At 46.2% G+C, this 26,007-nt stretch overlaps 1 protein-coding gene across 1 annotated transcript in view; it reads left to right on the top strand.

Moving 5' to 3' along the window:
• The window catches only part of LOC138299672 (interferon regulatory factor 9-like), a 209,017-nt gene that overhangs the window by 74,378 nt on the left and 108,632 nt on the right, over positions 1–26,007 (top strand). The window contains exon 6 of the mRNA XM_069238144.1: positions 1,006–1,074. Coding sequence (XP_069094245.1) covers positions 1,006–1,074 — 69 coding nt within the window. The remainder of the gene's footprint in view (positions 1–1,005; positions 1,075–26,007) is intronic.

The following is a 26,007-nucleotide window of genomic DNA, read 5'->3' on the forward strand; positions in this document are numbered from 1 at the left end:
AAAGCAGCCCGACAAATTTTGTCAGACCAGCCCTCATACTGCATGCTATGGGTGAGCGAGCTTGACCATGGCAAGAGGGGCTGGTGGGGCAGGGGTGGTTCTCCCCCCCAAGAAAATTGCTAATATGGTGCATTTTATGACATATTTTTCAGTATAGAACCTGATCCAATCACTGACTTGATGGATGGAGACTGGAGACATGGCTGCATGACTCAATGGGATAAATTAATTCAAGAATGGATGACAGTGAATAAAGACTTATAGCTATGTGAAGCAAATCGTCCCTGTGCACTGACTAAGATTGGGTGTTCTAGTTTTCATTTTGGTTTCTGCATTAAAACGTCCCATACCCCAAGCACTGCAAATACCTACCATTGAGAAAAATGCATGGCCCAGGTATATTTAACACAAAGTGCTGTTTTAGCATCTCAAAGAGTTAAATACAAACCACTAAGCTGTGTTGTGAAACTGGAGACAGAAAAAATTAACTAAGTAATGGTCGAATTGTGCAAGGTAAAATCAGGAAACCCTGCATCAGTCCCGGCTTCTAGTTGACCACATTGTGTGATCCTAGGAAATTACTTTTTTCACAGTGCCTCCTTTCCTCTCTGAGCCAAGCAAAAGCAGAACCCATCACCCCTTTACCCCTAAAGCCTTTAAGGTCATTGCTGCTCATGATGACCCTGCAGGAGACAGGAACCGACCAAATGCAAAATGAAATGACTTTTAAGAGAGGGTGGTCTGACCTGCACACTATAAACCCATTTGTTCTGCAGGCAGGAAACGCAGCTGGCCCCCAGCAACAAAATCGGCCCCACCAGTAGTGAAACCAGCCCCTGGTTCAACAACACCTATGGCCTGGTCAGGCCTGTCTGGCCTGTTGACATGAAGTTACCTGCTAATCTCACTTCCAGTGCACCAGAAGGCCTTGGTGCCTGGAAGGAGCACAGTAGCCTTGTGCTAGTGAAACCGGTCGTTCATGTCACCTCTCTATCTTTTCTTTAGGTCAGCAGGAGATCACCCTGAACTTGGTTGCAAGCGACACTGCAGATACTACACTGATGCTGGAAGAAGGTAAGGAGGCCTTTCACACTGGTAAAAGCATATCTTAAAAACTGGACTGGATGGGGGGCTAAACGGGAGAAGAGTGAAAGGGAAGAAGAGTAAGTTTCAATTTAATATGTGTGTTCACCAGTGGGGGCTGATGACATTTCAAAGTGGTGGGGCATAAAAGTTAGGTATAACTTGTATGTAGCAAGTGAGGCCAGCAAGCTTAATGGACAAAAGTGTGATCCAAGGCGAGTTCTCCTCCCAAGAAAAAATTGAAAAAAGATTGACACATGGTGTTGAAAGCAAATTAATTTAGTGAGAAAGCAAGGTTTATAAAGCAGTGGGAACATATTGAAATACTAAACACATTAAAAAGTGACCCATATCTTAATGCATTAATAGATTCAACAGTTACTTTAATGTGTAAATTCTATAGCGCGACACCTTCAGGCCCTTTAGAGTGTGTGCTTGCCCAGTGCCCTGCACTGCATGCATCATCAAATCTGGAAGAAAATGCTCTAAGCAGGCATCAGGAAGCACCCACAGCTGCTGGCTGCAATCAATGATACAGAAATATTTGCAGACAGATCTTTAAGTGGGATGAAAAAAAGTGGGGGCCCTCTAAAAGGGAACATGTAAAATAAATGTCTGTGATTTCCATAGTGTGCCACCTAGCCTGTATTTTGGTTTCTCTCTGGGATATTATTGCATCCAGGAATAAAACACAAGAACTGACATATATCTAAAGGCTGACAGTACTAATGGCTTTGTCAATGGTTGTTAGCTGTTTAAGAAAAATGAGTAACAACAATGATTAGCTATAAATAATTAACATTGAAAATGTTTAGATTCTGAAATTGTGAGACTGCGAAGTAAATATAATTGAGGCCTATGGAAGGAGTGTGGCCTTCAGTTATGTGTCCTTTAAGTTAGATACGTATGCCCTTTTCTCTTCATATCTCATCCATCTGCACATTTTCAACCTTCTCTCTTTCCTCTTCAGCGCCCTCTTTTCCCTCTCCCCTGAATTCACTCCCTTGCATCTCCCTTATTTTACAACGCCAAACGTACACTACACTCATTCACATCTAAGCACATGTATTTAATTTTGCATTTGCCTTCTAAATATTTTGACCTCTACACACCCCTTCACACATATTTATACTGTAAATTTAATTTGCAGCTGGAATACATGACCATTGGTCTGTGTGCTCTGCAGAGAGACCAACCCACTGTCAAGCACTTTGCTTTGCCTTCAGCCTCAGCACCAGCACTCTCAATCAAAGCCCCTCATAAACACCTGGCACGAGTGAAAGTATGCACTGTGCAGGAGTAACACAATGCAGAGAAACACAGCATTATGAAACAGCGAAGTCTCTTGGGGAATGCAACATTAAGTAAAAGGTGAAATAAGAGGAACTAAATGGCTGACACACATTTTAACATTCATGATTCACATATCAAACAATGTCTGTGGCATTAATGTTAAAGGCATGAAGATGGGACCAGTTTTAACGCCATACAGCAGATAACTGCCTTTACTGTAATCATGCATTTCTCCACTTGCGCTTGACTCGGATGTTTGGATCAATTTCGCAAAGGAACAAGTACCCTGCTTTTGGAACAGTTTCATGAGGAACAAATACAGCAGCTCCACTTCTAACAGAGCCAGCGATCTGTAGCCAGGGCCTGGGCGTGTCACATGGGGGAGGTTAGCGTGACAGGGGGTCTCAGTTCAATAAAAATAATACAAGATTAGCATTATGAAACTTACCGTTACAGAAGACAAGGCACTAAGGGCCAGATGTAGCAAAGGTTTTTACCCATTCTGTGTCTATGGGAAAAAAGTGTTCGTACATATGGTCCTTAATCATACATGCTTGCATCCATTCCTACTGCATGACCAATGGGGAAAGGGTGGGATCTATGCCTGTTAATGACAGATGGCTGCTCTCACGCAGGGATGAAGACTCAGACGCCCAAAATCATGACGCTAAAAGCGTCACTGGCCTGTAGTGGATACTACTGTAGCCCACAATAAAAATGAAGGGCTTTAAAGCAGTCAGCCCTGCATCATGCATCACAGTGTAGAAAGTTGATTTACTGCCTAGCTTCTGTCTCGTGCTTCAAAGCAAGGCGACGCAGGCAGCCTGGGACAGACAGCTCAAACTTCAATGCATCTATTTGTTTAGAGATATGATTGTTTCTCAAAACAAATTGAATGTGTAGGAATTCCAGAGGGGTGCAGCCCCTACGGCCTGAAAAGAGAAACTGCCCCTGGTGTTCACGCTCTCTGGTGCAGAGAATTATGAGCCATCACCACACCCAATCCAATGCTTATGCTGCCTCTTTGTGTTGGAGAAAGGACATCTGGGTAACCGGATCCCTTTTGCAATTTGTGAGTGAGTAACTCTCCCTGTAACACCTTCTCTCACCTGAGTGCACCCAGCATGCCAAGTGTGAAATATTTTTAGTATATAGTATGGTATTTTATACGAGGCTTGAATCTAGCTAGGTACAAGGGAGTGCTGTACAGGATAAGGGCTGTGATTTTAAACTGTTGAATCGCTCACAGTATTAAGGAGTATAGGAGGGAAGTTCTATAGTGTTGAGATGTACTACTCTTTAAAGAGGTGAGTGGTCATGTAGGAAGTTTGCTCCGTATGTACTACTTCAAAGTAAGAAATAGCATGCACAGAGTCCAAGGGTTCCCCTTAGAGGTAAGATAGTAGCAAAAAGAGATAATTCTAATGCTCTATTTTGTGGTAGTGTGGTCGAGCAGTAGGCTTATCAGAGGGTAGTGTTAAGCATTTGTTGTATGCACACAGGCAATAAATGAGGAACACACACTCAAAGACAATTCCAGGCCAATAGGTTTTTATATAGAAAAATATATTTTCTTAGTTTATTTTAAGAACCACAGGTTCAGGATTTACAATCAATACTTCAAATGAAAGGTATTTCACTTAGGCATCATAGGAACTTTGAATCAGCAAAATAGCATGTACAGTTTTCACAAAAATGGCAATAAGCTATTTTAAAACTAGACACAGTGCAAATTTCAACAGTTCCTGGGGGAGGTAAGTATTTGTTAGTTTTGCAGGTAAGTAAACCACCTACAGGGTTCACAGTTGGGTCCAAGGTAGCCCACCGTTGGGGATTCAGGGCAACCCCAAAGTTACCACACCAGCAGCTCAGGGCCAGTCAGGTGCAGAGGTCAAAGTGGTGCCCAAAACGCATAGGCTTCAGTGGAGAAGGGGGTGCCCCGGTTCTAGTCTGCCAGCAGGTAGGTACCCGCGACTTCGGAGGGAAGACCAGGGGGGTTTTGTAGGGCTCCGGGGGAGACACAAGTCAGCACAAAAGCTACACCCTCAGTGGCACGGGGGCGGCCAGGTGCAGAGTGCAACTAGGCGTCGGGTTTGCAATGGAGTTCAATGGGAGACCCAGGGGTCTCTTCAGCGAAGCAGGCAGGCAAGGGGGGGGGGGGCTCCTCGGGGTAGCCACCACCTGGGCAAGGGAGAGGGCCACCTGGGGGTCGCTCCTGCACTGGAGGTCGGATCCTTCAGGTCCTGGGGGCTGCGGGTGCAGTGTCTTTACCAGGCGTCGGGTTCTTAGAAGCAGGCAGTTGCGGTCAGGGGGAGCCTCTGGATTCCCTCTGCAGGCGTCGCTGGGGGGGCTCGGGGGGGTCAACTCTGGCTACTCACAGGGTCGCAGTCACCGGGGAGTCCTCCCTGTAGTGTTGTTTCTCCGCAGGTCGAGCCGGGGGCGTCAGGTGCAGAGTGGAAAGCCTCACGCTTCCGGCGGGAAACGTGTAGTCCTTTAAAAGTTGTTTCTTTGTTGCAAAGTTGTTTCTTCTTTGGAGCAGAGCCGCTGTCCTCTGGAGTTCTTGGTCCTTTTAGATGCAGGGTAGTCCTCTGAGGCTTCAGAGGTCGCTGGAACCTGGGGAACACATCGCTGTTGCAGTTTTTCTTGAAGTGGGGAGACAGGCCGGTAGGGCTGGGGTCAAAGCAGTTGGTGTCTCCGTCTTCTCTGGAGGGCTTTCAGGTCAGCAGTCCTTCTTCGTCTTAGGTTGCAGGAATCTATCTTGCTTGGTTCTGGGGGCCCCTAAATACTAAATTTAGGGGTGTGTTTAGGTCTGGGGGGTTAGGAGCCAATGGCTACTAGGCCTGAGGTTGGCTACACCCTCTTTGTGCCTCCTCCCTGAGGGGAGGGGGGACATCCCTAATCCTATTGGGGAAATCCTCCATCTGCAAGATGGAGGATTTCTAAAAGTCAGAGTCACCTCAGCTCAGGACACCTTAGGGGTTGTCCTGACTGGCCAGTGACTCCTCCTTGTTTTTCTCATTATCTCCTCCGGCCTTGCCGCCAAAAGTGGGCCCGTGGCGGGAGGGGGCGGGCATCTCCACTAGCTGGAGTGCCCTGTGGCGCTGTAACAAAGGGGGTGAGCCTTTGAGGCTCACCGCCAGGTGTTACAGTTCCTGCAGGGGGAGGTGAGAAGCACCTCCACCCAGTAAAGGCTTTGTTACTAGCCACAGAGTGACAAAGGCCCTCTCCCCATGTGGCCAGCAACATGTCTGGTGTGTGGCAGGCTGGCAAAACTAGTGAGTCCACACTGGAAGTCGGGTATGTTTTCAGGGGGCATCTCTAAGATGCCCTCTGGGGTGTATTTCACAATAAAATGTACACTGACATCAGTGTGCATTTATTGTGCTGAGAAGTTTGATACCAAACTTCCCAGTTTTCAGTGTAGCCATTATGGTGCTGTGGAGTTCGTGTATGACAGACTCCCAGACCATATACTCTTATGGCTGCCCTGCACTTACAATATCTAACGTTTTGCTTAGACACTGTAGTGGCATAGTGCTCATGCACCTATGCCCTCACCTATGGTATAGTGCACCCTGCCTTAGGGCTGTAAGTCCTGCTAGAGGGGTGACTTATCTATGCCATAGGCAGTGTGAGGTTGGCATGGCACCCTGAGGGGAGTGCCATGTCGACTTAGTCATTTTCTCCCCACCAGCACACACAAGCTGGTATGCAGTGTGTCTGTGCTGAGTGAGGGGTCCCCAGGGCGGCATAAGACATGCTGCAGCCCTTAGAGACGTTCCCTGGCATCAGGGCCCTTGGTACCAGGGGTACCAGTTACAAGGGACTTACCTGGATGCCAGGGTGTGCCAATTGTGGAAACAAAGGTACAGTTTTAGGGAAAGAACACTGGTGCTGGGGCCTGGTTAGCAAGCCTCAGCACACTTTCAAATCATAACTTGGCATCAGCAAAGGCAAAAAGTCAGGGGGTAACCATGCCAAGGAGGCATTTCCTTACAGGTCAGCTTTAAAAATCAATGTTTTTCTTCTCTGTGTTCACTTTGATATTAAGGGTTGAAGGGCAACTGGGTCTCCTCTATAATAATTTTACATTTTTATGTAGTACTCCTGGACCTCAAAGTATTTGAGTGCTTCATGTTGTAACGCATCTTCACATTATTTTGTTTACAGGTAACTCATCATTACTTTGTCAACCTTCTTCATCCTAGTATTAACATCTCAGGTGTGTCCTCCTCTTTTCATATACCACATGGCCTTGCAAAAGCTCAAAAACCGGCCTCCCTCAGTCACTTTCTGCTCTTCCCCTCAGGCGCCTCCTATCAATGTGGCTACAAAGGGGCAAAGACCACAAGATCTTTATATCGATCATGGAATCGTTGGGAGCCCGCATTATTTACTAGGGTAATAGTTTCTCCTGAGATTTCCATGCTTCACTACTAGATCGCTGTGTCTGGGGATGGGCGGGGAAGACTGTGACAATTTTTGGCCTGTCTCAGCTTTGTAAGTCCAGAAGGGATGTGAGTTACGGCTTTAAGGGTCAGGGTTGGTATTCCCCCTGCCTTCTCCATGCTTTGTGTTCTTTTCGTTGGGCTACGTCTTCCCTTTTGTAAATTTATCAGACCTTGCATTGCCGGTTTCAGAGTGTCTTTTGCTCTGGTAGGCTTCACTCTGTTGACATGTTATTTATTTGTAAAGAAACCTTCCATCTTTATAGTATGCACATTTTGTATACTTTCAGGTGTATAAATAAGTCTTCCATTTACTACTTACTCTGATATCTTTCAACTCAGGAACAGCTCATGGGCTGACTAGCTTCTTGTTGGCTAACCTTTTCCAAGCTCACCTTTTTGTTGTAATGGTCTCTAAGAAAGCTGAGGGAAGAGGGTGTTTTGCTTCACTAATGACAGAGCTGAAACACTTATGCACTGACAAAAATATATGGAATGCACTTCTTAGTCCAAAGAAGACATTTATGATTTCACTACGCAAGGTTCCTAAAAGGAGATTAGCATGCTGGAAGCACACGTTTAAAAATGGTCACAGCAATGAAATGAAACATGTACAAATGATTCTCCACTGCAATAAACACAGAAAATATATGTATCTATAGTATAATGCAAAGCACAAAGCAAATAATGAATTACAAAATATGCATCACCATGAGGCAAGGGCATCACTGCTTCATCTCCCTCCTATTCAGCATCAGATTGCCAGATCCCAGAATCGATCGAGGAGAGAGATCAATTATCCTCACGGGAAGGATGACACACTCCAGCGTCCTGGATATGCTTGGGATCTGCAATCACTCTCTGTCCCTAGTCCATATGGTCTCGGCCTCTTACACTTTGAACAAAGAAGAGAGGAAAGTTCTAGAACTTTCCTCTCACTTTATTCAAAAAATGCTGATTGCTTTAGGCCAGCTTTGAAAATAACACGTCGGGACTTGGCCACAATCCCAAGGTGCCAATTCAAAACAAGACCGTACCCTGCCGTCTTAGTACATTCTTATCAGCCTAAGCCCTCGGTGGGAAAGTACACATAAAATGAAAACATGTGCACATTGTACAATGTTGAAAACTACTTGCAGCTTTTAACGTGGCAGTGGCTAATGCTAAAGAAAGTCAATAGGCAAAATGAATTTGGTGGTCACTAATGTTACGGTGTGCTGCTAGACTAAGTGCAACATGGAGTCAGTGGACAAAAGCCACATATCATTACAGAGGGGCATCCTCTCCTTAAAACTTTGTGTAACTTGTTGGGTACAGGTTCTAATCCAGAAAGTTCCTCCCACCTTCTCATCACTCTGGGGACGGCAAATGAGTTCATCAAATAGGGATAATATTACCACTTGTTGTAAGTTGCCTAGAAACCAGTCAGGCTAAGCTTACCCTACCTTATCTTTTATAGTTATAATTAGATGGTGTCATGGGTTGTGTTCTCAGCATCCAGTCTGCACTGGTCTGATTTTATTAGTTGCACATTGCCTGGTCTGGTTAGCATTGGGATTTTGGCTCAGAATTCTGGGTACTCTAAGCGAAGGGACCTGGATTGTTGACTCTGCTTACAGTTATTACTTTTAAGAAAGTACTGTGGTTCTGGACTGATAGACTTTGTAGCCCGTAGGCCTAAGGTCTCTGCAGTCTTTGTTGGATGTTCCTTTGGGGTTGCTTGTTCTGCATGCCCTTCTGGATAATTTCCATACACACTGTCCCTTTCTGCGGTCATCTGGTGTAGCTCCTCCTTTCCTGCTTTGTTTGCTGTAAGAATTCAGAATTGTTCCTGGATATCCTGCTTTCTACTATCCAGGTATCATATGTTCGATGGCATCTGTCGCTGTAGATACGCATGTTCTGCAATAGCTCGCCATCTGGTGTTGGGCCGGAGTGTTACAAGTTGTTTTTCTTCGAAGAAGTCTTTCGAGTCACGGGACCGAGTGACTCCTCCTTTTGTCTCCATTGCGCATGGGCGTCGACTCCATCTTCGATTGTTTTTTTTCCGCCATCGGGTTCGGACGTGTTCCTGTCGCTCCGAGTTTCGGAACGGAAAATTAGCTAATTTCGGAAGATTTTCGTCGGTATTGTTGCGTTCGGGATCGGCGTACTTAGATTCCACACCGCATCGAAGATCGAAGAGCTCCGGTGCCCTTCGGGGTAGTTTTTCGATCCTCCGTCGGGGCCTGGTCGGCCCGACCGCGTGCTGAAGAACGCCGATGGAACGGACCCCGTTCCGTTTCTGCCCCAAATGCCACAATAAATACCCCTACACAGACCAACACTTGGTCTGCAACCTGTGCCTGTCACCTGAGCACAGCGAAGACACCTGCGAGGCCTGTCGTGCGTTCCGGTCCCGAAAAACACTCCGAGACCGTCGAGCCAGAAGACTTCAGATGGCGTCCGCACCGACAGCCCAACGGGAGTTCGAGGAACAGGAAGAGGAAGGTACCTTCTCGATCCAAGACTCAGACTCCGAAGGATTCGACGATACACAAACCGTGAGTAAGACGTCGAAATCCACTCAGAGGAACATTTACAAGGCCCAGGGGACGCCACTGCCACCAGGCCATGGCTCGACCCATAAATTCGGTGACCGACCGTCGGCACCGAAAAAGGCCCAAACAGTGCCGAGATCGTCCGACTCCGGTCGAGACACCGGCACGCAGCCTTCTCGGGACCGAGAAAGTGCTGGAGACAAGCCTCGACACCGAGATGCCGGTGTGGACACGGCTCGACGCCGAGACAGCGGCACCGAAACAGATCGACGCCGAGAGGTTTCGGCCCCGAAAAGGAAAAAAGTCACCTCGGAGCCGAAAAAACACGCAGACAAAGTTTCGATGCCGAAACAAACTGCAAGCGACCCAGCTTCAGGCTCTTATACAGAAGAGCACTCGCTAACCTCCCAAATGCAGAAGCATAGGTTTGAGGAAGAGCTACAAGCAACTGATGTGGACCATACGCAAAAGCGTATCTTCATTCAGCAGGGGACAGGAAAAATAAGCACCCTTCCCCCCATTAGGAGAAAGAGAAGGTTGGAGTTCCAGACGGAACAAACACCACAACCAAAAGTGGTGAAAAGAGTTACCCCACCACCTTCTCCTCCGCCCGTGATTAACGTTTCACCAGCACAAACTCCATCACACTCCCCAGCTCACACCACCATGAGCCAGGGTGACCAAGATCAGGACGCATAGGACCTATACGACGCCCCAGTGTCAGATAACAGTCCGGAGGCATACCCTACAAAGCCATCTCCACCAGAAGACAGCACCGCGTACTCTCAAGTGGTGGCTAGAGCAGCACAATTTCACAACGTAAGCCTCCACTCAGAACAGGTCGAGGATGATTTCTTATTCAACACACTCTCCTCCACCCACAGCTCATACCAAAGCCTGCCTATGCTCCCTGGTATGCTCCGGCACGCAAAAGACATCTTTAAGGAGCCGGTCAAAAGTAGGGCAATCACACCAAGGGTGGAAAAAAAGTATAAGGCGCCTCCTACGGACCCGGTTTTCATCACTACACAGCTGCCACCAGACTCTGTCGTTGTAGGAGCAGCTAGGAAAAGGGCCAACTCTCACACATCTGGAGATGCACCACCCCCAGATAAAGAAAGCCGCAAGTTCGATGCAGCTGGTAAAAGAGTCGCAGCACAAGCTGCAAACCAGTGGCGCATCGCGAACTCCCAGGCACTACTTGCGCGCTATGACAGAGCCCACTGGGACGAGATGCAACATCTCATTGAACATCTGCCCAAGGACTTACAAAATAGGGCAAAACAAGTGGTTGAGGAGGGACAGACCATCTCCAACAACCAGATACGCTCCTCCATGGACGCTGCAGATACAGCTGCACGGACAATTAATACATCTGTAACTATCAGAAGGCATGCATGGCTCCGAACGTCTGGATTTAAACCAGAGATTCAACAAGCAGTTCTCAATATGCCTTTTAATGAAAAAGAACTGTTCGGTCCAGAAGTGGACACAGCGATTGAGAAACTCAAAAAAGATACGGACACTGCCAAAGCCATGGGCGCACTCTACTCCCCGCAGAGCAGAGGGAATTACAGCACATTCCGTAAAACGCCCTTTCGAGGGGGGTTTCGGGGTCAAAGCACACAAGCCAGCGCCTTACAAGCCACACCGTCCAGTTACCAGGGACAGTATAGAGGAGGTTTTCGGGGACAATATAGAGGAGGGCAATTCCCTAGAAATAGAGGAAGATTTCAAAGCCCCAAAACCCCTACTACTAAACAGTGACTCACATGTCACTCACCCCCTCCACACAACACCAGTGGGGGGAAGAATAGGTCATTATTACAAAGCATGGGAGAAAATCACTACAGACACTTGGGTTCTAGCAATTATCCAACATGGTTATTGCATAGAATTTCTACAATTCCCTCCAAACATACCACCAAAAGCACAAAATTTAACAACACACCATTCCAATCTCCTGGAGATAGAAGTGCAGGCACTATTGCAAAAGAATGCAATCGAATTAGTGCCAAACACACAAATAAACACAGGAGTTTACTCACTGTACTTTCTGATACCAAAGAAGGACAAAACACTGAGACCAATCCTAGACCTCAGAGTAGTGAACACTTTCATCAAATCAGACCACTTCCACATGGTCACACTACAAGAAGTATTGCCATTGCTAAAACTACACGACTACATGGCAACTTTAGACCTCAAGGATGCTTATTTCCATATACCAATACACCCATCGCACAGGAAATACCTAAGGTTTGTATTCAAAGGAATACATTACCAATTCAAGGTACTGCCTTTCGGATTAACAACCGCACCAAGAGTCTTTACCAAATGTCTAGCGGTAGTCGCTGCACACATAAGAAGGCAGCAAATACATGTGTTCCCATATTTGGACGACTGGCTAATCAAGGCCCATTCGTTCATACAGTGCTCAAATCACACAAATCAGATCATACAAACCCTCTTCAAACTCGGGTTCACCGTCAACTTTACAAAATCCAACATTCTGCCGCGCAAGGTACAACAATACCTAGGAGCCATAATAGACACATCAAAGGGAGTAGCCACTCCAAGTCCACAAAGAATTCTAAATTTCAACACCATCATACAACGCATGTATCCAACACAAAAGATACAGGCAAAGATGGTATTACAACTCCTAGGCATGATGTCTTCATGCATAGCCATTGTCCCAAACGCAAGACTGCACATGAGGCCCTTACAACAATGCCTAGCATCACAGTGGTCTCAAGCACAGGGTCACCTTCTAGATCTGGTGTTAATAGACCGCCAAACTTACCTCTCGCTTCTGTGGTGGAACAACATAAATTTAAACAAGGGGCGGCCTTTCCAAGACCCAGTGCCACAATACGTAATAACAACAGATGCTTCCATGACAGGGTGGGGAGCACACCTCGATCAACACAGCATACAAGGACAATGGAACGTACATCAAACAAAACTGCATATCAATCACCTAGAACTTCTAGCAGTTTTTCAAGCACTAAAAGCTTTCCAACCAATAATAGTTCACAAATACATTCTCGTCAAAACAGACAACATGACAACAATGTATTATCTAAACAAGCAGGGGGGGACGCACTCCACGCAGTTAAGCCTGCTAGCACAAAAAATTTGGCATTGGGCAATTCACAACCAAATTCGCCTAATAGCACAGTTTATACCAGGGATCCAAAATCAACTCGCAGACAATCTCTCTCGAGATCAACAGGTCCACGAATGGGAAATTCACCCCCAAATTCTAAACACTTATTTCAAACTCTGGGGAACACCTCAGATAGACTTGTTTGCGACAAGGGAGAACGCAAAATGCCAAAACTTCGCATCCAGATACCCACACAAACAATCCCAAGGCAATGCCCTATGGATGAACTGGTCAGGGATATTTGCTTACGCTTTTCCTCCTCTCCCTCTCCTTCCTTACCTGGTAAACAAACTCAGTCAAAGCAAACTCAAACTCATATTGATAGCACCAACGTGGGCAAGGCAACCCTGGTACACAACGCTGCTAGACCTATCAGTGGTACCCTGCATCAAATTGCCCAACAGGCCAGATCTGTTGACACAGCACAACCAAAAGATCAGACACCCAGATCCAGCATCGCTGAATCTAGCAATCTGGCTCCTGAAATCCTAGAATTCGGGCACTTACAACTTACCCAAGAATGTATGGAAGTCATAAAACAAGCCAGAAGGCCATCCACCAGGCACTGCTATGCAAGTAAATGGAAGAGGTTTGTTTGCTACTGCCATATTAATCAAATACAACCATTACACACAACTCCAGAACATGTAGTGGGTTACTTGCTTCACTTACAAAAATCTAACCTAGCTTTCTCTTCCATTAAAATACACCTTGCAGCAATATCTGCATACCTGCAGACTACCTATTCAACTTCCCTATATAAGATACCAGTCATTAAAGCATTCATGGAGGGCCTTAGGAGAATTATACCACCAAGAACACTACCTGTTCCTTCATGGAACCTAAATGTTGTCCTAACTAGACTTATGGGTCCACCTTTTGAACCCATGCACTCCTGCGACATACAGTTCCTAACCTGGAAGGTGGCATTTCTCATCGCCATTACTTCCCTAAGAAGAGTAAGCGAGATTCAGGCGTTTACAATACAGGAACCTTTTATACAACTACACAAAAATAAAGTCGTCCTAAGGACCAATCCTAAATTTTTGCCAAAGGTTATTTCACCGTTCCATCTAAATCAAACAGTGGAACTTCCAGTGTTCTTTCCACAGCCAGATACCGTAGCTGAAAGGGCACTACATACATTAGATGTCAAAAGAGCATTGATGTATTACATTGACAGAACAAAAAACATCAGAAAGACTAAACAACTCTTTATTGCATTTCAAAAACCTCATGCAGGAAACCCAATTTCAAAACAAGGTATAGCCAGATGGATAGTTAAATGCATCCAAATCTGCTACCTTAAAGCTAAACGACAGCTGCCCATTACACCAAGGGCACACTCAACCAGAAAGAAAGGTGCTACCATGGCCTTTCTAGGAAACATCCCAATGCAAGAAATATGTAAGGCAGCCACATGGTCTACGCCTCACACATTCACCAAGCACTACTGTGTAGACGTGTTATCCGCACAACAAGCCACAGTAGGTCAAGCTGTATTAAGAACATTATTTCAGACTACTTCCACTCCTACAGGCTGATCCACCGCTTTTGGGGAAATAACTGCTTACTAGTCTATGCAGAACATGCGTATCTACAGCGACAGATGCCATCGAACTGAAAATGTCACTTACCCAGTGTACATCTGTTCGTGGCATCAGTCGCAGTAGATTCGCATGTGCCCACCCGCCTCCCCGGGAGCCTGTAGCAGTTTGGAAGTTACCTTCAATTATTTATATATGTGTCATCTCAACCTTAAATAGGTGCATACTTAGTCACTCCATTGCATGGGCACTATTACTACAATTCAACTCCTACCTCACCCTCTGCGGGGAAAAACAATCGAAGATGGAGTCGACGCCCATGCGCAATGGAGACAAAAGGAGGAGTCACTCGGTCCCGTGACTCGAAAGACTTCTTCGAAGAAAAACAACTTGTAACACTCCGGCCCAACACCAGATGGCGAGCTATTGCAGAACATGCGAATCTACTGCGACTGATGCCACGAACAGATGTACACTGGGTAAGTGACATTTTCATTTTGGTGCAGGTGTGACTTTTTCTTTCACTGGGTATTTGGTCCCTTTTCTTTCAGGAAGAGCTGTTCAATTATTCCTTTTCACGTGCTTCATTTCTGGTTGAGACAACTTGGGGCCTTGTCAGGTGTAGCCTGACCATTCTCTTCCAAACCTCTTCCCTGGGCTTGGAAATTTAGTTTTTATCCTCACTTTGAGAATTTGGCTGTGTTGCACTCCACTCTGTTGAAAGTGGTTGTTTTTTTGACAATTTCAGCTGGTATGTTTTTTTTTTCTATTTTTGCTCTTCAACTTAACAGTCTGCTTTTCAGCCCCCCTATTGCTCCCTACAGTAACTGTAGGTAGAATCAATACAGCAAAATTGGAGGTTGCTCATTCTCCTACCACATTGCATCCAAGACATAGAACGACCTCCCTCAACACAGCAAGCCTCCTCCTCACTTCTTGAGTTCCTCAAGAAGCTGCAGCCCTGGCTTCTCATATAAGCGCCTGGGGACCACACACCTACACACCCAGCTGAAGCGCCTCAACACCCTCTTGGGTGATTAGTGCACTGTACAAATCAACATAGCAGAACATAACAATTGGTCCCCACCATTTGGTGCTTGTTCCAGCCTCCTGTGATGTCAGGCACCTTCCCCAAAAGCCCCCACTGTTGGACGCCACCTTCAGATTCCTTTTTTCCACCGTTGGGTCTGGAAACATAGTGCAGGTCTCCAAACACAAAGGAGAGAAAGAAGAAACAAAAATTGAATTTTCGTGAAGGAAAACAGAAATTATCGGCATAGTGAAGTAAGGGAATTTTTTCCAAGAGGTTCTACCGCATAACAGCAAAAACATTTAAGTAAGTGGAACTTGCAATGAGGAAAACAAGGAGAATGGGCAGGCAGGAGGCTCCCTTCTCTATATGAAAAGGATAAGACACCATTCCATTTCTTCCCGGAGTGCCACTATAAATTTACCCAGAGGAACAACCAGGTGTGCAGTCACTGCCTGCCAACAGACTACGAATCAGATTCATGCGAAGCATGCATAAAGTTCAAGCCAAAACTCCTAAAGATTTGAGAAAAACGAAGAAAGGTACATTACGCAATGCAGAGGTAGGAGGAAGCAACTTCACTCAGACATCGAGCGTAGAATAGGATAGCGCTGCTATGGAAGTGGAAGGAGGGGGCTCTGATGCCAAAAGCATTATCATCAACGCCGAAAAAGAACAAAAGAGACTGAAGGAGAAGCGCATACAGGTAACGCTGAAAAAGATGGAGGCAGTCGAGCTGAAAGCTTCGGACTACAGACCACATAAGAGTGCCTCAGCGCAGAAAGTCTCGCCGATCAAAGGCTATTTGAGGCAAAAAGAACCCCTTGGGTCCTATACAAAGGATACTGCAGGTGGAAAAGCCTCAGAGAATTTATCAGCATCAAAAGACAATCGAGGTCAAGAGAAGGTGAACAAAGCGGCAGTTCAGTCAACAGAACGCAAAACTTCTGCTTTAAAAAAGAGATTAGCGCCTACGCTCAATGCTGAACAACACTCACTCGAAATCAAGCCATCAAAACCTTCAATGGAAAGCATACAGGACGGTAAAGATTCAAAGTAACTGGAACTCCCTTTGGCACCAGAGCCAAAAGGGGAGGAAGAACAAGAGATCACAGAAGAAGAAGATCTGTACCAAGACTTTCCAAGGACAGTGGCAAGACCTTAAGGCAGATTTACCTGAGGAAGCCGCTGACACTTATCTGTCTAGGCAATCGCCTCTGGATGATGTTACTATGCACAATCAGCCAGTTAAGAAGGTGGCAAAATGCTATGGAGTCCAACTGCATGAGGAAAAGTCACAGACATATGTCCTACTAGAAACACTACTACCCTCTCCAAATAAAAATCCATTCCTTTCACTGCTACCAAGCATCTTGGATCATAGGAGAGACGCATTCAAAGAGCCTTCAACCTGCAGGTCAGAGACTCCCGGGGTCGAACAAAAAATACAACCATTTCTCTAGGGACCCACCATACATTCAGGGAAATGTGGCGGTGGATTAAATCTTTGTAGTCACAGCCAGCAAGAGAGCCAATATCCCAACCACCTCTGGTCCGCCTCTGGATAGAGAAAGTAAAAGTATGGAAAAGGTGGGAAGAAAATTCCAAAGAGGAGCAGCAACACAATGGTGTGTAGCAAACTCCAACATCTTGCTTAACAGGTATGTCCATCAGAACTGGAAGGAGATGCCAAAGTAAATGAGACAGCTGACAGAACAATATTAGACGAGAGCAAGTGCCCTTGCAGAAGATGGAAATAACATAGCCAACACATGCTTAAAGTCAGCATTGGATGCCGCAGACATAGCTGCGAGGCAACTGGTAACAGGAACTCCCCTAAAGCACCATGCATCGCTTAGAATCTTAGGGTAAAAAAATGAGGTACAGGCCAACATCATCAACACCCCATTCAACAGAGAACACTTGTTAGGTAGTACAACAGATGGCACATTGCAAGAAATCAAAAAAGATAATGACATGGCTGAGTTAATGGGGGTCCTACAGTTTAGGGGGCCAGCAGAGAAGAGGAACCACCCCCATCAGAAGGCCAACAGGAAGACAGGGGTTTCAGACTGTGCCATCATGCTAAATCTTCCAGCACATAGGCCGGGCACAGACAGAAACACAACAGTGGTAGTTCCATGCACCACAGAAACAGGCCTCTCAAGGATTCACAGTCAAGAGGAGCATCAACAATGAAAAAGTGGCTCACTAAAATTGGACTTCCACCCACACACAAACCTGTGGGGGGAAGAATAGGAGACTTCCTCCAGTTGTGGAGAGAGCTCACATCGAACAAATGGATTCTCAATGTAATTCAGCACAACTATTGCACAGAATTGGGAAAACAAGACAAGGCCCAAAACACAACAACCACACAAAGGAAGAAATGACCTAATTTCAAAAGGAAGCAAAAGAGCTGCTACAAAAAAAAGCAAAAGAAAAGGTACCCTTAGAGGAGATTAGCCAAGAAGTCTACTCAACATACTTCCTAATTCCGAAACCAGACAAATCACTTCAGCCCACAACTAGACCTCAGCTTCCTAAACAAGTTTATCCCCTAACTCCAACATGGGGATTGCATGACAGCCTTAGATTTAGAGGACACCTATCTGCACATTCCAATGACACAGGCACAAAAAGTCCCTGCTCTTCAAAATAAACAAAACACACAACCAATTCAGAGTGCTGCCCTTAGGCATCAAGTCAGCTCACAGAGCATTCACAAAGTGCCTAGCATCCGTAGCCACTCACCTAAGAATGGGAATACATATATACCCCTAATTAAACAACAGACTGGTGAGAGCAAGTTCTGCACACAAGTGCAGGGACAGCATAAAAACACTAATGACAACGCTACACAGATTGGAATTCATAATAAATATGGAGAAATCTTGACCTACTCCAAAACAGGAGAAACCCTTTTTAGGAGTAAGAATAAACACAGAACAAGTATAGCATTTCCACTCGAGAAAAGAGTCCTGGCCATAACACAAGTAGCTCTCTACTACCAGAATGGTCAATCTCGCACATTGAGGACAGTGGGGAGATAGTTAGGAATAATGGCCTCCTGCATACCACTAATAACATATGTCAGGCTACACATGAAGACCTATCCAGGAGTGATTCCAAAACCAATGGTCACAGGCAACGGGGAGCTGGTAAGATCTAGTGGTTGTCACACAGAGAGTACAGGAGGACAAGAGATTTTGGAACAAAGCAAATTTAACGGCAGGAAGACCCTTCAGGATGCCAGCTCCAACACTGACCATCACCGCAGAGGCCCCACATATGGGATGGGGAGCTGATATGGAGAAACTCAACATCAGGGAGACACATAAATCTATTACTCAAGGGTAATCAACAAATACAGGCAGTCAGAGATGACACTCCTAATCATAGCCCCTAACTTGGACCTAACAGAGAAGGCACACAATTTGACGAAACCGCCAGTGTTACCAGACCTGCTCTCCATGCAAAGAGGAAAGGTTCTTCACCCAGAACCAAACACACTGAGTTTAACAGCATGGCTCCTGAAGGCATAGAATATAGGGCCATATGTATGAACACATTTTCCCATTGACACAGAATGGGAAAAACCCTTTGATACATCTGGCCCTTAGTCATCTAGGACTGCCAGAAAAAGCAATAGCAGTCCTCAGGGAAGCAAGAACAACGACTAGGAAAGGTAACACACTAAAATGGGAAAAATACACTTAATGGTACCAGAGATCTGGTCTGCTTCAAGAGCGGGCATATGAAACTACAGGTTCGATGGCATCTGTCGCTGTAGATACGCATGTTTTGCATAGCTCGCCATCTGGTGTTGGGCCGGAGTGTTACAAGTTGTTTTTCTTCGAAGAAGTCTTTCGAGTCACGGGACCTAGTGACTCCTCCTTTTGTCTCCATTGCGCATGGGCGTCGACTCCATCTTCGATTGTTTTTTTTTTCCGCCATCGGGTTCGGACGTGTTCCTGTCGCTCCGAGTTTCGGAACGGAAAGATAGCTAATTTCGGAAGATTTTCGTCGGTATTGTTGCGTTCGGGATCGGCGTAGTTAGATTCAACACCGCGTCAAAAGATCGAAGAGCTCCGGTGCCCTTCGGGGTAGTTTTTCGATCCCCCGTCGGGGCCTGGTCGGCCCGACCGCGTGCAGAAGAACGCCAATGGAACGGACCCCGTTCCGCTTCTGTCCCAAATGCCACAATAAATACCCCTATACAGACCAACACTTGGTCTGTAACCTGTGCCTGTCACCTGTGCACAGTGAAGACACCTGCGAGGCCTGTCGTGCGTTCCGGTCCCGAAAAACACTCCGAGACCGTCGAGCCAGAAGACTTCAGATGGCGTCCGCGCCGACAGCCCACCGAGAGTTCGAGGAACAAGAAGAGGAAGGAACCTTTTCGATCCACGAATCGGACTCCGAAGGATTCGACGATACACAAACCGTGAGTAAGACGTCGAAAACCACTCAGAAGAAGATTTACAAGGCCCAGGGGACGCCACTGCCACCAGGCCATGGCTCGACCCATAAATTCGGTGACCGACCGTCGGCACCGAAAAAGGCCCAAACAGTGCCGAGATCGTCCGACTCCGGTCGAGACACCGGCACGCAGCCTTCTCGGGACCGAGAAAGTGCTGGAGACAAGCATCGACACCGAGATACCGGTGTAGACACGGCTCGACGCCGAGACAGCGGCACCGACGAAGATCGACGCCGAGAGGTTTCGGCCCCGAAAAAGAAAAAAGTCACCTCGGAGCCGAAAAAAGATGCAGACAGGGTTTCGGTGCCAAAACAGACTGCAACAGACAGTTTCAGGCTCTTATACAGAAGAGCAATCGCTAACCTCCCAAATGCGAAAGCATAGGTTTGAGGAAGAGCTACAATCAACTGATGTAGACCATACGCAAAAGCGTATTTTCATACAGGAGGGGACAGGAAAAATAAGCACCCTTCCCCCTATTAGAAGAAAGAGAAGATTGGAGTTCCAAACTGAACAAACACCACAAACAAAGGTGGTGAAAAAGGTTACTCCACCACCCTCTCCTCCACCTGTAATTAACGTCTCACCAGCACAAACTCCATCACATTCCCCAGCTCACACCACCATGAGCCAGGGTGACCAAGATCAGGACGCATGGGACTTATACGACGCCCCAGTGTCAGATAACAGCCCGGAGGCATACCCTACGAAGCCATCTCCACCAGAGGACAGCACTGCGTATTCTCAAGTGGTGGCTAGAGCAGCACAATTTCACAATGTAAGCCTCCACTCAGAACAGGTCGAGGATGACTTTTTATTCAACACCCTCTCCTCCACCCACAGCTCCTACCAAAGCCTGCCTATGCTCCCTGGTATGCTCCGGCACGCAAAAGAAATCTTTAAGGAGCCGGTCAAAAGTAGGGCAATCACACCAAGAGTGGAAAAAAAGTATAAGGCGCCTCCTACAGACCCGGTTTTCATCACTACACAGCTGCCACCAGACTGTCGTTGTAGGAGCAGCTAGGAAAAGGGCCAACTCCCACACATCTGGAGATGCACCACCCCCAGATAAAGAAAGCCGCAAGTTCGATGCAGCTGGTAAGAGAGTCGCAGCACAAGCTGCAAACCAGTGGCGCATCGCTAACTCTCAGGCACTACTTGCGCGCTATGACAGAGCCCATTGGGATGAGATGCAACATCTCATTGAACATCTGCCCAAGGACCTACAAAAGAGGGCAAAACAAGTGGTTGAGGAGGGACAGAACATTTCAAACAACCAAATACGCTCCTCCATGGACGCTGCAGATACAGCTGCACGGACAATTAATACATCTGTAACTATCAGAAGGCATGCATGGCTACGAACGTCTGGATTTAAACCAGAGATTCAGCAAGCAGTTCTCAATATGCCTTTTAACGAAAAAGAACTGTTCGGTCCAGAAGTGGACACAGCGATTGAGAAACTCAAAAAGGACACGGACACTGCTAAAGCCATGGGCGCACTCTACTCCCCGCAGAGCAGAGGGAATTACAGCACATTCCGTAAAACACCCATAGGAGGGGGGTTTCGGGGTCAGGGCACACAAGCCAGCACCTCACAGGCAACACCGTCCAGTTACCAGGGACAGTACAGAGGAGGTTTTCGGGGACAATATAGAGGAGGGCAATTCCCTAGGAATAGGGGAAAATTTCAAAGCCCCAAAACCCCTACTACTAAGCAGTGACTCACATGTCACTCACCCCCTCCACACAACACCAGTGGGGGGAAGAATAGGTCATTATTACAAAGCATGGGAGGAAATCACTACAGACACTTGGGTTCTAGCAATTATCCAACATGGTTATTGCATAGAATTTCTACAATTCCCTCCAAACATAGCACCAAAAGCACAAAATTTGACAAAACATCATTCCAATCTCCTGGAGATAGAAGTGCAGGCACTATTGCAGAAGAATGCAATCGAATTAGTACCAAACACACAAATAAACACAGGAGTTTACTCACTGTACTTTCTGATACCAAAGAAGGACAAAACGCTGAGACCAATCCTAGACCTCAGAATAGTAAACACATTCATCAAATCAGACCACTTTCACATGGTCACACTACAAGAAGTGTTACCATTGCTAAAACTACACGACTACATAACAACTTTAGACCTCAAAGAGGCGTATTTCCATATACCAATACACCCATCGCACAGGAAATACCTAAGGTTTGTATTCAAAGGAATACATTACCAATTCAAGGTATTGCCTTTCGGATTAACAACCGCACCAAGAGTCTTTACCAAATGTCTAGCAGTAGTCGCTGCACACATCAGAAGGCAGCAAATACATGTGTTCCCATATCTAGATGACTGGCTAATCAAGGCCCATTCGTTAATAGAGTGCTCAAACCACACAAATCAGATCATACAAACCCTCTTCAAACTAGGGTTCACCGTCAACTTCACGAAATCCAACATTCTGCCGTGCAAGGTACAACAATACCTAGGAGCCATAATAGACTCAACAAAAGGAGTAGCCACTCCAAGTCCCCAAAGAATCCAAAATTTCAACAACATCATACAACGCATGTATCCAACACAAAAGATACAAGCAAAGATGATATTACAACTCCTAGACATGATGTCTTCATGCATAGCCATTGTCCCAAACGCAAGACTGCACATGAGGCCCTTACAACAGTGCCTAGCATCACAGTGGTCACAAGCACAGGGTCATCTTCTAGATCTGGTGTTAATAGACCGCCAAACTTACCTCTCGCTTCTATGGTGGAACAACATAAATTTAAACAAAGGGCGGCCTTTCCAAGACCCAGTGCCACAATACGTAATAACAACAGATGCTTCCATGACAGGGTGGGGAGCACACCTCGATCAACACAGCATACAAGGACAATGGAACGTACATCAAACAAAACTGCATATAAATCACCTAGAACTGCTAGCAGTTTTTCAAGCACTAAAAGCTTTCCAACCAATAATAGTTCACAAATACATTCTCGTCAAAACAGACAACATGACAACAATGTATTATCTAAACAAACAAGGGGGGACACACTCCACGCAGTTAAGCCTGCTAGCACAAAATATTTGGCATTGGGCAATTCACAACCAAATTCGCCTAATAGCACAATTTATACCAGGGATTCAGAATCAACTCGCAGACAATCTCTCTCGAGATCACCAACAGGTCCACGAATGGGAAATTCACCCCCAAATTCTGAACGCCTATTTCAAACTCTGGGGAACACCTCAAATAGACTTGTTTGCGACGAAGGAGAACGCAAAATGCCAAAACTTCGCATCCAGATACCCACACAAGCAGTCCCAAGGCAATGCCCTATGGATGAACTGGTCAGGGATATTTGCTCACGCTTTTCCTCCTCTCCCTCTCCTTCCTTATCTGGTAAACAAACTCAGTCAAAACAAACTCAAACTCATATTAACCCCTTCGCTGCCAGGCCTTTTCCCCCTCCTGTGCCGAGCCTTTTTTTGGCTATTTGGAGCAGTTCGCGCTTAGGCCCTCATAACTTTTTGTTCACGTAAGCTACCCACGCCAAATTTGCGTCCTTTTTTTCCAACATCCTAGGGATTCTAGAGGTACCCAGACTTTGTGGGTTCCCCAGAAGGAGGCCAAGAAATTAGCCAAAAAACAGTGAAAATTTCATTTTTTTTTAAAAAATTGGAAAAATGGGCTGCAGAAGAAGGCTTGTGGTTTTTTCCCTGAAAAGGGCATCAACAAAGGGTTTGCGGTGATAACATCACCAGCTTCCCAGCTTTCAGGAACAGGCAGACTTGAATCAGAAAACCCAATTTTTCAACCCAATTTTGGCATTTTACTGGGACATACCCCATTTTTACGATTTTTTGTGCTTTCAGCCTCCTTCCAGTCAGTGACAGAAATGGGTATGAAACCAACGCTGGATCCCATAAACCGCAACATTTCTGAAAAGTAGACAAAATTCTGAATTCTGCAAGGGGTAATTTGTGTAGATCCTACAAGGGTTTCCTACAGAAAATAACAACTGAAAAAGAAAAATATTGAAATTGAGGTGAAAAAAACATCAATTTTTCTCTAAGTTTTACTCTGTAACTTTTTCCTGCAATGTCAGATTTTCGAAAGCAATATACCGTTACGTCTGCTGGACTCTTCTGGTTGCGGGGATATATAGGGCTTGTAGGTTCATCAAGAACTCTAGGTACCCAGAGCCAATAAATGACCTGCACCCTGCAGTGGGTTTTCATTCTATGCCGGGTATACAGCAATTCATTTGCTGAAATATAAAGAGTAAAAAATAGCTATCAAGAAAACCTTTGTATTTCCAAAATGGGCACAAGATAAGGTGTTGAGAAGCAGTGGTTATTTGCACATCTCTGAATTCCGGGGTGCCCATACTAGCATGTGAATTACAGGGCATTTCTCAAATAGACGTCTTTTTTACACACTGTCTTACATTTGGAAGGGAAAAATGTAGAGAAAGACAAGGGGCAATAACACTTGTTTTGCTATTCTATGTTCCCCCAAGTCTCCCGATAAAAATGATACCTCACTTGTGTGGGTAGGCCTAGCGCCCGCGACAGGAAACGCCCCAAAGCGCAACGTGGACACATCACAGAAAACAGACCTGTTTTTAGCAAAGTGCCTACCTGTAGATTTTGGCCTCTAGCTCAGCCGCCACCTAGGGAAACCTACCAAACCTGTACATTTCTGAAAACTAGAGACCTAGGGGAATCTAAGGAGGGGTGACTGGCGGGGCTTGGACCAGGTTCTGTTACCCAGAATCCTTTGCAAAGCTCAAAAATTGGCTAAAAAAACACATGTTCCTCACATTTCTGTGGCAGAAAGTTCTGGAATCTGAGAGGAGCCACAAATTTCTTTCCACCCAGCGTTCCCCCACGTCTCCCGATAAAAATGATACCTCACTTGTGTGGGTAGGCCTAGCGCCCGCGACAGGAAACGCCCCAAAGCGCAACGTGGACACATCACAGAAAACAGACCTGTTTTTAGCAAAGTGCCTACCTGTAGATTTTGGCCTCTAGCTCAGCCGCCACCTAGGGAAACCTACCAAACCTGTGCATTTCTGAAAACTAGAGACCTAGGGGAATCCAAGGAGGGGTGACTGGCGGGGCTCGGACCAGGTTCTGTTACCCAGAATCCTTTGCAAAGCTCAAAAATTGGCTAAAAAAAACACATGTTCCTCACATTTCTGTGGCAGAAAGTTCTGGAATCTGGGAGGAGCCACCAATTTGCTTCCACCCAGCGTTCCCCCAAGTCTCCCGATAAAAATGATACCTCACTTGCGTGGGTAGGCCTAGCGCCCGCGACAGGAAACGCCCCAAAGCGCAACGTGGACACCACCAAAATTTTGGAAGAAAACAGATGTGTTTTTTGCGAAGTGACTACCTGTAGATTTTGGCCTCTAGCTCAGCCGGCACCTAGGGAAACCTACCAAACCTGTACATTTCTGAAAACTAGAGACCTAGGGGAATCCAAGGAGGGGTGACTGGCGGGGCTCGGACCAGGTTCTGTTACCCAGAATCCTTTGCAAAGCTCAAAAATTGGCTAAAAAACAACACATGTTCCTCACATTTCTGTGGCAGAAAGTTCTGGAATCTGGGAGGAGCCACAAATGTCCTTCCACCCAGCGTTCCCCCACGTCTCCCGATAAAAATGATACCTCACTTGTGTGGGTAGGCCTAGCGCCCGCGACAGGAAACGCCCCAAAGCGCAACGTGGACACATCACAGAAAACAGACCTGTTTTTAGCAAAGTGCCTACCTGTAGATTTTGGCCTCTAGCTCAGCTGCCACCTAGGGAAACCTACCAAACCTGTCCATTTCTGAAAACTAGAGACCTAGGGGAATCCAAGATGGGGTGATTTGTGTGGCTCGGACCAGGTTCTGTTACCCAGAATCCTTTGCAAACCTCAAAATTTGGCTAAAAAAACACATGTTCCTCACATTTCTGTGGCAGAAAGTTCTGGAATCTGAGAGGAGCCACAAATTTCCTTCCACCCAGCGTTCCCCCACGTCTCCCGATAAAAATGATACCTCACTTGTGTGGGTAGGCCTAGCGCCCGCGACAGGAAACACCCCAAAGCGCAATGTGGGCACATCACAGAAAACAGACCTGTTTTTAGCAAAGTGCCTACCTGTAGATTTTGGCCTCTAGCTCAGCCGCCACCTAGGGAAACCTACCAAACCTGTGCATTTCTGAAAACTAGAGACCTAGGGGAATCTAAGATGGGGTGATTTGTGTGGCTCGGACCAGGTTCTGTTACCCAGAATCCTTTGCAAACCTCAAAATTTGGCTAAAAAAACACATGTTCCTCACATTTCTGTGGCAGAAAGTTCTGGAATCTGAGAGGAGCCACAAATTTCCTTCCACCCAGCGTTCCCCCAC

This window comes from Pleurodeles waltl, chromosome 6 (assembly GCF_031143425.1).
Source record: "Pleurodeles waltl isolate 20211129_DDA chromosome 6, aPleWal1.hap1.20221129, whole genome shotgun sequence".
NCBI classification, from domain to species: domain Eukaryota; kingdom Metazoa; phylum Chordata; class Amphibia; order Caudata; family Salamandridae; genus Pleurodeles; species Pleurodeles waltl.